The following is a 14,124-nucleotide window of genomic DNA, read 5'->3' on the forward strand; positions in this document are numbered from 1 at the left end:
GTTCCTGTAGTTTGTTGTGCTGGTCTGCCCCTCCCTCTCTATTTCTCTTCTCTGCATGTCTGCTGGCCAGAGCTTCAGGAGCTGCATGCTGACCTGCAGTCCCACCCTCTGTTGGATACCTACTGACATTGTTTATGTAATGTTGCTCGGGGGTCATGCTCTGGGTCTCTGGAAAGCACAGAGAGACAACTTGTGTTGTAAAAGGCGCTATAGAAATAAAATTGAATTGAACTGAATAGCAGCACTTGGCCACAATATTCCTTCTTAACTCTCTGGAAGCATTAAGGGGTTACTTAGTATTGCCCACATGACTCATTTGCCTTTTAAGACAACATTATTGTTAAATAAATAATGTTCTCCTTCATCTGAGGTAGTATTTGTTAAATACTAAGACCAACCGAGATCAGTAGGTTATTCAGTTAAACAGGTGGTGTTAACTTTTGCACACGACTGTATAAAGACATTACCCTTTATTTTTATGGACTCGTGAAGAAGAAAATAAAACAGAAACTGATTCTCCCAAGATTTAAAATAGAGTCCCCACAATAATATTCAGTACATTCACAACACACGACTCTGACAATTCCTGCTTCACTTGGCAAATGTGAACTTTGACCTGTAAACTGAAAGAAGACGTCAAGTAAATAACCATTATGCCAACATAAATGTTAATACAAGATTATTAGCTATCTAGTAGAACCAGCAACCATTTTTTTCCCTGGTCAGCAGAGTAAATGTCATTTGTTATCGGGTTGAAAAATGGTGCCACAGAGAGCAACATGTTCTTTGTAGTTGCTGCTGTTGTTTATTCCCGAGACTCTCTCGCCCTCCTGCAACAAACTCACGCTCACTCTGTTCACAAAAGTGTTCTTGACATTTTTCTGCAGAACTGCTGCACCTCAAAAACAGCAGAGATCAAGAGGAGATGCCGATGTTGTTCACTAGCATCCCTTTGTGTGATGGAAAACAAAACGACCTGTAATATTTTTTTAGCAGCCTTTAACACGTTATGGTGGGTGAGGTGTACTGCGGCACCGTGGCTGGAGTATCATGCCATGTGTGAGCATTAAAGTAAAATAGTGCAGCCTATCAGAACATGGCGATTACAACGGCATAAATTGAAGCTGTTGCAGATAATTTAAGACTAATTTTCCTGTGAAGATAATAATTAGTCACTATCATCGCAGCAGCCATTACTTTGTGTCACTGGGCTTAGAACTACTTTTGGATTCCTGTTTGGCTCGGTCTGAAAGCCTACAAGAACGGGCTTGTGTGGTGGTGAACGTCGCCAGTCGAGTAATTCATCCTGGCATCCCTGCTCAGCCGAGGGAATGAATGGCACAATGTTAGAAGCGATATTACCATTTCTTTAATTTCCTGTCAATTTGAAACCATTGTGTTAATTCTCGAAATGATGTTTGTTGTTATCTGTGAGACGGAGCAAGATCCAACGGGAAAACCTTCCTTCTTTGGCAGGATGAGGGTTTTATTGCATCCAGTTTGCATCTGACAACGACGACATCCCCTAAATAGTTTTTATGACAACCTGCAGATGGTAAAAGAAATGAGTTCAGGAATCCTTAAGCGCCAGCACGACATCACGAGGTGGCAGGTGTCTACTCACAGCTCACTCTGTGCAACGCTGTTTTATTGAGACAGTAATAAAGAGAATAGAGTTCCTGTCTCCCAGACTCTGTTTAGGCGGAGACTGAAGAGTGTTTAAATTTCCAGGAGACTCATGATGGGGATGACACTAAGTGGCAGCAAATTAAACTCATCTTCTTGCTCATAAACTCCTGATACACCTGTTAAATGGAGTCCAACATGAAGCAGGAGGATCTTCCAAGTACTTTTTCCCCGTCATATATTAAAATAAATGCATTCACAATATATTTGCAACATCTCTGAGCCTAAATTTGAAATTTGCAGCTCTCCAATCATTTTCCTCTCCTCATTTACTAATATTTACATCTATACCTCCAGCTGGCTGGAGAAGAATGAATTAACCTGTGAATAAATCATCATTCATGCTGAGAGAGCGATGCTAAGCCCCAATGAAATTTACATCGATCCCACAGTAATTCTAGAATAATTTAAATTTAAATAGCACTGGGCTTGAATGATCAACAAGTAATGAGAAATCAAATTGGTCATCTGTTCACATCTTTCACTATCAGCTTCATCAACAGGCATGGATGCTCCCTTTCATTCCAAACAATCATCTTTTAGAGGTCAGTCCCACGTCTGCACTGTTAATTTTACCAAGAGGCATGAATGTTTCAGTTCATACTGTATTACTCATCACTCTTGAGACGGAGAGGCCAAATAGCAGCCTTATTAATTTATTCATTTCTTCCTTTGCTGCATAAATGCATATCTAGGCTTGATTAGGCTTTTAATTTCCTTTAATAAGCAATCAGACTTCAAAATAAACCTAGGAATGATTGAATTTGACTAACAATGGTAATTTATTTGTAATTTGGGATTCAAATGTGCCAAGTAATGCTTTAAGAGCTCTGCATGTGGATGGTAAATGCATGGATTTCCACTGAAAAAGAGAATTAGTGGCCAATTTACATTAATTAGTTAAATTGATCACAAGTACACTGTTTATCCAGTTTAAATTTAAAAAGTCAAAGATGGTAACTCGTGTTTTACGCTCAGTATTTATTGTTGGGTGTACTTAATACATTTGTTTGTGATCAGTTGCGTTGATTACCAATTCTTTTTTTCAGTAAGGTTCAGAAAGTCAGCGTGTGACACAGGCAGCCTGATCAAATCTGTCCAAACAGCTTCATTTCGAGTGCAAGCTCTGAAATGACACCTGAAACAAGTAAAGTTGGAGCTGAAACAAGGAGAACCCAGCCGGGAGTCTGGGCTGTAAAATATGTTGATTTTCTGCTGCAAAACTGGATGTCTGAGCATAGAGGGTTCAGTGGGGACAGCAAACTTGGAAAGTTGTCTTGGTAACAACAAAAGACATCCAAGCTGTCCTGCAGTAACCCTGCACAGAACCCGGCCGGAATGCACCTAAGCGGTACAGAAACTTCTCTGGCAAGTTTATGATCATTTTCAAAATCCAAAAACAAACATTTTATTTGATACATGTAGACGGGTGTATTTTGTAGTTCATTTGGATCAGCTTACAAGAAAGGTATCTTGTATTTTATTTTGAAAATCAACGGAATCTTCCACCCCCATCAAGACCAACATGAAAAGCTTCACATTTAACACTCATGTCCCAGGTTAAATACAGTGGGGCTCGCTGCTATTGTTTATGCTGATTTAAGGGGCTTTATTATAAGATGGGACCAATAAATGTGATATTTACGGAAATCAGCCACAACTGAATTTTAATTTAAAAGCAAAAAAAATAATTTCAATGAATTTTGTATGTTTTTTCTTCCTAACTTTGAAATTACAAATTTGAAATAGTTGAATAAGTTTTGAATTTAATTAACATTTATTTTCATGAAGGAAAAAAAAAATCTAACAAACTTTGAAAAAATATGAATATAGTAGGAATAGCTAGTTGGCTAGTTTAATTCCAGAGTCCTTGCGGAGAGAGCATCATTTCTCCTTGTGTATGGGGTCATTCAAGCTTCTCTTCTCAGTGTTGTGACTCTGCCGTTCGTGCATGGTGAGAAAACCCAAGAATCTCAGTTTCAGATTCTTCCTTTATTGAACAATCCATACGCACTTGCTACATAGAAAAGAATAAAACCATTCAGCATCACCGTTTTCTGTTATCTTTTTCCAAAGATGGACAGCTCCACAAACTGCTGATGGGCTCCAACTTTGTTTGAAATTATTTTTCCTGGTATTTTATATCGATATGACGTATGACGTATATGACAGACGTAAAAGTGTTCCAGATGTTAATCAAATATCTACTTACTGGTAAAAACAACGCACATTTTCAGAATCAGGAGCACCAATCAACTGTCTATGAAGCATCTATGAGCCATCGTGACTCGGTAGTTAAAATATTGCTTTGGATGCCCAAGATGTTTCTCTGGGATTTACGAGGCAGACGTGATGTGGATGTGATGGACATGACTGTGATTACGGACATGATGCTCATCCACAGGGTGGCGGCCGCTGCATTTAATGTTCTTTACACGGGTGAGACGTATGAAACCCGTCCCTGCACAACTGTTCAGAGGGGAGCTACAGAGCAAAATGGTTCTACGTGATCAGGATATAAATGTGGTTACGTTTCTACTGTACGCCGTGGAGGCTGTGGGTAGCAACGCGATGAGTTTCAGAGGTCAATTCAACCACTTATGAGGAGACCGTGGTTCATTTTAGAAGTCGAAATAGCACTCTTCATTCAACACCACTCATCTTTTTTTTTAAATATGTGTAACAACTAAAAGGACAGGACATGGGGAGGAGTACGCCTTCAGATGAGCAGATTACCCCCACGAACAGCCAGCATACTCTCAAGGCACTTCAACGACTTAGTCCAGTTCATATGGGGCCAATAACATAACAATAATTTCTGCTTTGCTAAAGAAACCAACAGATTGCATCTAAACTTTTCTTCGATGCAATCCCCCGTCCTGAGCAAGCATCAAGCGGCTGTGGAAAGAAAAAAAAACTCCCCCTTTAACAGGGCGAAACCTCTTCCAGAGCCAGAATCATGAAGGGCGGTCATCTGCCTCGACCGGGGGACAGGAAAGAGGAGGGGACGGCAACAACAACGGATGGGGAACACCTGCTGGGAAGAAGGAACACAGGCTGATAACAACGATGATGTCACCATTAGACTTGGAGTGGAAGAGAACAGAGTGAGGAGAGGAGCATCGTGGGAGGCCCTGCGGCAGTCCAGGCCTGTAGCAGCATCACTAAAGGACATTTCAGGGCTCCTGAGCCCCTAACTATAAGCTTTATCAAAAAGGAGGGTTTTAAGCTTAATCTTAAAAGTAGAGAGGGTGTCTGCTTCCCAGACACAAACTGGCAGCTGGTTCCAGAGGAGAGGATCCTGATAAGGAGGCCTCCTTGAGAAAAAAATAATTAAAAGATACCCTAAAATTCACGTGATCGAGAGGATGGATGGGGCATATTTTCTTGATACCTGTGAACCGTCTGCTCCTCAGCTGGAGGGGACAGGTGCTTGAGGACCTTCTGTCTTTTATGTAGGCATTTAGCGCTACCGTGTCCACGATTGCCAAGAAAAATACCCCTTAAAATTGTTATTTATATCAAACATGATAGAGAAATGAAAAAAACAGCATATGGCACCATAAAAGAGGAGGAAATATCTGTAAGAGTAAAATATCAAAGTCAATATATATATACATGAATATATGTATAAATCTTTTTATTTCACCTCGAGCCCTGGTCAGAAATAAAATCAATGTGAGTTTTAAAAAATACCAAGAAGCATGCGTGCAAGTGAGAGAAGTGCTACCCGTAGTGATTTTGAAGAATACTTTTGTCAGAAAAGCTGTGATCTGTGCTGAAACACTTTCCAGGAAACCACCAGAGCCTTGCAAGGCTTTTTCATCTCTTATACCGTATGTGACATTTATGCATTAGATAATTCCGCCCCTGCATAGGAAAACACATACTTCTGCATGACTGGAGGTGCAAATTATTAGCATGGGCACAAGTGGTAAATGACTTTCTGCAATAAAGTAAACACCAAACGGAGTGTGTAGAACAAACACTCGGGGCAAACAATAACTTCAGAGAAAGCACAACACTGGACTCTTGAGGGATATCTCGCTGATTCCTGCATACGGGTTACACTTTACTGATTCACTGCTGCCGCCGTGTTACGTTTACAGACTCAGTATTTAATGTGCTGCACCGAGCCTCACTGATGTCGCAACAGTGCCACCTTTTGATGGCAGCTGTTAAGGGAGCGTGTTTATGCTCAGACGGCTCACTGATCAGAGACACTGAGCGCATCAGTACATCTGGCTCACGTGAGAGAAGACAAGACGGTAAAAAACCTCACTTCTCCGGCTCTCGGTACATTCTAGCCAGGAAATATCTCTCAGCCGAGTCCTTTCTGCTGGCATCTGGCTTCACGGTCCGAACGCTCCCGAACAGGCTGGAGAGCCTTTCCTGGAGTCGGTGAGCGAGACCCCCGTCCCAGTATTTACAGAGCAGGGAGCCCCGAGGCTGCAGAACCTTCTCCGCCAAGTCTATCAGGGACAAACACATGGAGATGAGTCTCTCGTGGTCCATGTCTCTGAAGCCGCTGGCGTTGGGCGCCATGTCGCTCAGGATGACGTGGGCCCGGCCGCGGGGGAGCAGCTCCTGCAGCTTGGCGTGCGTGCCGGGGTCCGTGACATCGTGGTTAGACAGGAAGTGGGCTCCGTCCAGAGAGGGGATGTTCAGCAGGTCGATGCCGATAACCGTGCCACGTGGCAAACCTGGGTCTGACAAGGTGGGAAGAACGGCGGGTCAGTGCAGGACAATGAAATCACACTCGAAAAATACACGGAAAAAGCGCCTGAGAGCAAAGATTTAAAAAAAGAAAAGAATTTGGCTCCACACAATCCCACAGAAGCCTTTAATCCCTAAAGCCCCTTTAATGGTTTCTAATCTAATTCCCTCTTGAACACTGTTTCAATACGATGTTGATATTAATGTATAAATTACTGACCATTTTTGCAAATTATCTACATTCCAGCAAATCAAATGATCTCAATCCCGTTAGTTACTGACGCTCAGCAGAGACGTCATGTTTGAGTCTCCACACTGAGGTTCCCGAAGGTTGAAACAAAACACGGTTTCCTCCACATGTATGTTTAGAGGCCCAAGTGTCAGCTGCAGTGATGCCGTCTGATGACTCAAACCATTAAACTCCATCACGTTTCAGTACATTCCAGCCTTGTTTCCAGAAAACCACGTTTTATCAACTGAAAACTATACAATCTATTCTGAATATACATGCTGTTGCAACCGCAAACAATGCAATAAAACAACTATTTTACCATGACTGTAGTATCGGTCTGTGCTACATTCACCTGTGTGGAATCCAGATATAACGCACAACACCAATATTTGGAGTATTTGTGCAGAGAAATACTATAAAGGAGGCACACACATCCAAGCTAATGAAAACAAAATTAAAAAAGCTTGCCTCCTCACTACGGTCCTACTGTGCTTGCTTGTGGACATCCTTAATAACAGCTGATGACGTGACGTAATCAGAAAAATACTCTACCCCCCCTTTAAAATAACAAGCGATCCATCACGGTTGCAACTATACTCCTGTACCACATTTTGGATAAAAACCTATGTTTTTAACAAACAAAAATCTAATTCCTAAGTTATTTTATAAATATCCAAACTACTTTGGATAAAAATAGCATTTAAATGACTGATTGGCAAATCACTGCCATACTGTTATAATAGAAACTGACTTTACAACAACATGTGACTACAGCAACGATCAGTAACTTTAAAATATGCTTTAATTTGAATTAGTAAAAAAGCTGAACATAAAGTTCATAGTCACATATGTGACACAGGTGGAACTTTAGGAAATGTGGATACTCCAATGTAGTCCATGGGCCTAACCAGATATCAGCACAATCAAGGTGACAAAACTTGCTTATGATTTTTGAAAATATCCATGTCTATAGATGATATTTTGGTATGATAACCTTCCTGAGTGGCAGCTGGATCATAGTTACCAGCTCATGAAGTTCAGAAAATTACATTTTAGATGCTGGTGTATATCCTGGTATAGACTCAAGTACAGGATATCTGTCAATGTTTCACAATATTGTCTTTGGTATAATTTTAAAGGGGACCTTTTAAGCATTCATTCAAGCTAAGATGTGAATCTTTCTGACCAACATAGAGGTCACTGCAGCTCTTTAAACTATAAACGACACACAATTTACACAATTTTTGCCTAAATGATATACTATATTTTATCCCTGTGTCATACTGGAACAACAGAGATGCAAAATACAAAAACTGGAATACTCACAGGACCATAAGGATTCAGGAAATGCATCACATCTTAGCTTGCATTAATGCTTCAAAGGTCCCCTTTAAAATGATACCAAAGACAATATTGTGAAACATTAACAGATATCCTGTACATGAGTCTAAACCAGGATATACACCAGCATCTAAAATGTAATTTTCTGAAAGGGGTGGCTGACTATGATACAGCTGCCACTCAGGAAAGGTTATCATATCAAAATATCATCTATAGACAACATGGATCTTTTCAAAAATCATTGTCACCTTGAGTGGCACTGACAAGTGACATTTTTGGCTCTGGCCCATGGACTAATAAATCAGTCTGAAATATTGTTTCTTCTGTGTCATTTTTTCCAGATAAATGCAAACTTTACTCAAACTTAAAATTGCTGAACTTCTCTTTACAGAGAAATTAAATATGAATTATGCTCCTGAATGCACCTGAGGATTCAAAGTCATGACCTTTAATAAGACACGCTTTAGTGTCCTCTCACCTGTGCCCGCGGAGTTGACCCTGTGCACGGCCACCTGGCTCCAGGCTCCGGGCGCAGCTCCGCAGTCCAGCACGCTGAGTCCGGGCTGCAGGAGCCGGAACTTGTCGTCCACCTGCAGCAGCTTGAAGGCGCTCCTGCACCTGAAGCTCTGCTGCTGCGACGCCTTCACGTACGGGTCAGCGCGCTGCCGCTGCAGCCAGCGCTGCTCCGCCGCGCTGCGGCTCTGCTGCTTCTTCAGCAGCCGCACAGAGCAGTGCAGGCCCCGGCTCTGGGGGAGGGAAGCCCACATGGATCACCGGTTTGAGGGTACAAGCATGGTACAAGGTGATCCACCGCTCATACACGCTTGCGTGTATGAGCATCAGCAATGTAAGCGTCTTTGAGTGCCCTGAAAAGCGCTATATAAATAAAATGTATTATTATTATTGCGTAGATAAGAAACCCCTCCTCATGTGTAACTACTATTTACTTCCCCTTATTCGGAAACTCCTCAGCAACTGCAGTTCCTACCTGGCACACCAAATTCACTTTAGTTTTATTGTTGTTATTCTTATTATTTTGTTTTTATTTTTAAAACCTATTTTTTTATTTTGGATATAATTTCCTTTTACTACTTGAATGAATGAATGAATGAATGAATGAATGAATGAATGAATGAATGAATGAATGAATGAATGAATGAATGAATGAATGAATGAATTTCGGACAGAATACACTGAGACATTTACATGTTAATTTCACAAATAAAATAAAAGGTAAATAAAAATGTCCGAAAAAGAAGTAGCTGAAGCCAAGGGCTTATTATAGCCTATCCTGTGCAGTGTATATCATTCGGTGGATGATAATACACAAATAAGAAAAGAAATATATAAAAAGAAAACAAAGAGAAACTGTCATTGCATTATGTATATATATAAAAATAGTAATACCAATAATGCAAAAAGGGGTATATAGTGGTGTTATTTTCATGTGAATCTATAATAGGCTATACCAACATAATTAACAGATTTCTTTATAACTGTTTATCGTTTTATATTTAAACATTTTTTTGAAAACATAAATTGAGGTATACATTCTTTAATCCTTATCACAGCAATTCCACAATTTGACACCTTTCACGGAAACACAGTTTTCTTTACTTTTGGTTCTTCCCCATGCCTTCTTAAACATACCTGTGTTCCTTAGTTCATATTTACTCTTGTGGATTTGGAACAGCCTCTGAGAACATCTTGGGAGGAGATTATGATGTGCTTTATATATAATCAATAAGGTTTGAAGGTTAACTAAATCCCAGAATTTTAATGTATTTAAATTAATAAATAAAGCATTGGTTGGCGCCAGGTACTCTGCTCCCATAATTATACGTACTATTCTTTTTTGTAGCAAAAATATATACTTCAACTACTGTATTATACAAATAAACTTGTTTTGCATAGGCTACTTGATATGAATACTTTATTACAGACTCAAAAGGTTCCGTATAAAATACATAAAATTACAGGTCACACATTAAAATACATGCAAACATCATTTCCAATGTTTCCATAGTCCAGATGTGTACCTTGTATCACTCCATTTGATGTTAGTGAGGGCAGTTAGTAGACAATTTTCTGACTCATGGAGTCGACACATAAATTTAAACATAAAATTCCTCAGCAGAGCATGGAAGGTGGAGACATAACAATTAACAAAAAAAGTGCTTGCACTTGTCCATCTTGGAAGCTTAAGGAGGATCCTGAACGCATCATTATATGCTACCTGCAACTTCTTTAGCTTGGCGGTGGTATAATTACACCAAAGGTGAGCTGTGTAAAGAGGTGTACAATAGGCTCTGAATAGATTTACTTTAACGTCAGCTGTGCACATATGGAATCTACGGGCAAGCATGTTGGCCTGAGCATAGAGCTGACAGCACTGACGCTGGATGTCATCATCATCATTTATGATGTAACCCAAATACTGTACTCTCTTAACAACATCTAAGGGGCGGTCAGACAGTAAGAAAGGGGGAAACTTCTGTTTCTGATCCTCCTTAGCTTTAACAATCAGAATAACACTCTTCTTAGGGTTAAACACAATGTCATACTGACTCCATAGCTAGAGCACACTTTGAGCAGTTGCTGTAGCCCAGCACTGTATGGAGACATGATGACCAGGTCATCAGCATATATGAGGTGATTAATAACACTATCACCTATCATACATCCGGTCTTGCACTGACTAAGCTTCATGGAAAGATTATACATGTAAATATTGAAAAGGACAGGTGACAAAATGCCACCCTGTCTCACCCCATTAGTTACATGAAAAGGTGCAGATATACTACAGCCCCATCTGACTTGCATGGTCTGTTGTGTGTACCAGAACTGCAGGATCCTTATCAGGTAAAGTGGGACACCACGCTCTTGCAGTTTGGAAAACAGTTTACCATCAAATGCTTTTGACGCATCTAGGAAGCACATAAACATGGTGGAATTCTGCCGTCTGTATTTACTAATCATTTCTTTTAATGCATATACACACTGATCTGTCCCAAGCTTGTTTTTAAAACCAAACTGGTTGTCCGTAGTTCCCACATACTCACTAAGCCTGTCTAAAATATATATTTTTCTTTGTTTAATTGTTGTTTGTTGGTTTTCTATGCCCTTAATTTGCTCATTGTCCTAATCTATTTGTGATTTTTTTTACAGTTTAATACTATTATTTGATTTGATTGAATGTACTTTTAAATGCTTATTTGGCATCTTGCTGTATGTCCTATGTTAAGTACTCTGAATTGCGTTGTACATTAAATGTGCTATACAAATTAACTTCCCTTCCTCGCTGAAAATCAATACTCATATTGCATCCCGACCTGTCTTCTTTCATGCGTTTCTTATTCCCTCCTTGAAAGTTCTTCGAACCCCGTTTCCAAAAAAGGGTGACTATAAATTCCACCCGGCCATCCATATACTTAATTATAAGAATAATAATAAGGATTAATTCAGGGTCACAGGGATCTGCTGGAGTTTATTCCACCTAACTATAAGCAAAGGACGGCACCCTCGGTCACCAGGCCACACATAAAATACACACACACGTATGCTCTTATGAGTGTGTGTATTGATCACACAGAGAAGTGTTGATTCTTATGATTTGAATTCAAGCAATAATCTGTTCGTCACTGTTCCATTTGCCTGACTGAGCTGGGAAGGAGGGCTTTCGTCTTTTCTGTCCATTCTGTAAGGAACCTGTTGCAAAAGGACTTGAAACTACAGGAACTTATCTCTTTGAATAACTTTAAATCCAGCCTGAGAACATGTGAGACAGACTCCTTAACCTGTAACTGTTTTATCTAATTTATATGTAATTTTACTTTATTTAAAACTGTAACTTTTTGCTGCCTCTTGGCCAGAACTCCTTTGAAAAAGACGTTTTTAATCTCAAGGGGACATTCCTGGTTAAATAAAGGTTACTTTTTTTTTTTTTTTTAAAGGACAATTAGGAGTTGCCAAACCTGTCATACACGTTATTCGTCTTTGGGGGGAAGTTGGAGTACCCAGGGAAAACCCATGCCAGCACGAGGAACACACAAAAACTTCAGACAAAAGGACAGCAGTTAAACCAGGAGCCAACTCTTCTTGCTGTAAGGCAACACTAAATTGCAACAAAAAGAAAATGCACCTGTAATTTAAATAATTTGAATAATATCTAAACTCCACGCAGAATGGACCTCGTAAGGCTAGGATTCAAACCGGGAAACGTTTTTGAAACACTACGACAGTGCAAACCACCATGCCACCCACAGACATCCTAATGATACAGGCTGCAATGTTCAATGTATAATACGTCATCATAGTATTTTATCACTGTACTGTATACACTATTTGATTTATGTGGTTAGAAAAAAGTTACAGTGATTTACCGAATGACCGAGGAGAAATGACTTTTTCATGATTAATTAAAAGGCTTCATAATTTAAAAGAAAATTCTAACAATCACTTAAGTAGAAACAGCAACGGCAGCAGCTCAATTAGGACTTATTCTTGAGCTTTCAGCTTTTACCTTTTAGGGGTTGCCGCAGAAAAAGATTCTCTTCCATCTGACCCCGTCACTTCTCCTCTTCCACAGCATGTCCTCCTTCACCACATCCATAGATCTCCTCTTTGGTCTTCCACTTTGCCACCTGCTGAGGAGCCTCATCCTCAGCATCCTACCAACATAATCTGACCTCTTTAAATGTGACTCCTAAACAGCCAACCTGAGTTGTTCATCTGATGTTCTCCTCCCTAACCTTGTCCATCCTCATCCCCCCAAGATACCGCAGTATCTTCACCTCTGCTGCCTCCAGCACTGCCTTCTACGCCGGATTATCCATATACTATTTGTAGTATGAGTGTTGAGCATGTACTTCAGCAATACGTTCATGTAAATCTATGGTCTTTATAACCATAGTAAATGTCACTGTTTTACCATAAAATGCAGGAGGAGGGGGGCACTTCAAGTGTGGTCACCCTGGGGAACCAGACTGAAGGCCTTTCTCAATACAAAGAATGCAAAGAATAGACTTTGGAGAGAATGTTCTTGCTAGTCTTTCTTGGAAGAATGAACTCGCAAGATCACGAACACAGAACGCTGTTGTCATCCTTTCATAGTACATGTTATTTATTCTATTTTGTTTTGTTTTGTTTAAGTGCTTTTATACAACGGAGTATTAGGGCCAAACTAAGACAAAAAAAAATGGAAATTACGAGAATATAGAGAAGTCATAATATAATGAGAATAAAGTCATAATGTTGCGAGAATAAAGTCGCAATAGAATAAAGTCGTAACATTATGAGAATAAAGTCGTAATATTACGAGAATAAAGTCATAATGTTGCGAGAATAAAGTCGCAATAGAATAAAGTCGTAATATTACGAGAATAAAGTCATAACATTACGAGAATAAAGTCGTAACATTACGAGAATAAAGTCGTAAAATTACGAGAATAAAGTCGTAATTTATGAGAATAAAGTCGTAATATTACAAGAATAAAGTTGTAACATTACGAGAATAAAGTCGTAACATTACGAGAAAAAAGTCGTAATTTATGAGAATAAAGTCGTAATATTACAAGAATAAAGTGTTAAAGGAGCATGAGGCTCCTTTTAAGAAATGAGACTCTAGCGCCACCCTTCACCACGACGGCCGTCGGGGGTACTGCAGCCAACAGTGAAGCCGGCACGGGAGAACGGGGAGAACGCACATGCAGCGTCATGTGACGTCACATCCGCAGCCCAGCGCGGGAAATTTGGGCCCGAATTGCAGCACATTTTGCAGCACAAAGCCTGTTCAAAACAACGGAGAGATACACTAGAGGGCTCATTCTTTTGGGTTTGGAACGCTTCATCTGACATTATTACTAGAAAACTTAAAACGTATATACGTTTTTTCATAAATCCTGCCTCAATCCTGCCTCAAGCTCCTTTAATTTATGAGAACTCTAATAGGAACAGTGTGTTAAAATGTTGAATATTGAGCATCTTGTGAAGTTATATTTGTATATTTAATATTACAACTTTATTCTCGTAATATTACGACTTTATTCTCAAAATATTACGACTTTATTCTCGTAATATTACGACTTTATTCTCAAAATATTACGACTTTATTCTCGTAATATTACTTTATTTTCGTAATTTCTTCTTTT

At 39.7% G+C, this 14,124-nt stretch overlaps 1 protein-coding gene across 1 annotated transcript; it reads right to left on the bottom strand.

The window, feature by feature from the left end:
• Nucleotides 1-4,887: 4,887 nt before the first annotated feature.
• mrm2 (mitochondrial rRNA methyltransferase 2) lies at nucleotides 4,888-8,765 on the bottom strand. The gene is made up of 2 exons (XM_061711623.1): nucleotides 8,454-8,765; nucleotides 4,888-6,395 (listed from the first exon to the last, which is right to left on the bottom strand). The coding sequence occupies exons 1-2, from the start codon at nucleotides 8,740-8,742 to the stop codon at nucleotides 5,965-5,967; spliced, it is 720 nt and encodes a 239-aa protein (XP_061567607.1). The 5' UTR covers nucleotides 8,743-8,765; the 3' UTR covers nucleotides 4,888-5,964.
• Between the last annotated feature and the right edge of the window lie 5,359 nt (nucleotides 8,766-14,124).

This window comes from Cololabis saira, chromosome 21, assembly GCF_033807715.1.
Source record: "Cololabis saira isolate AMF1-May2022 chromosome 21, fColSai1.1, whole genome shotgun sequence".
NCBI classification, from domain to species: Eukaryota; Metazoa; Chordata; class Actinopteri; order Beloniformes; family Belonidae; genus Cololabis; species Cololabis saira.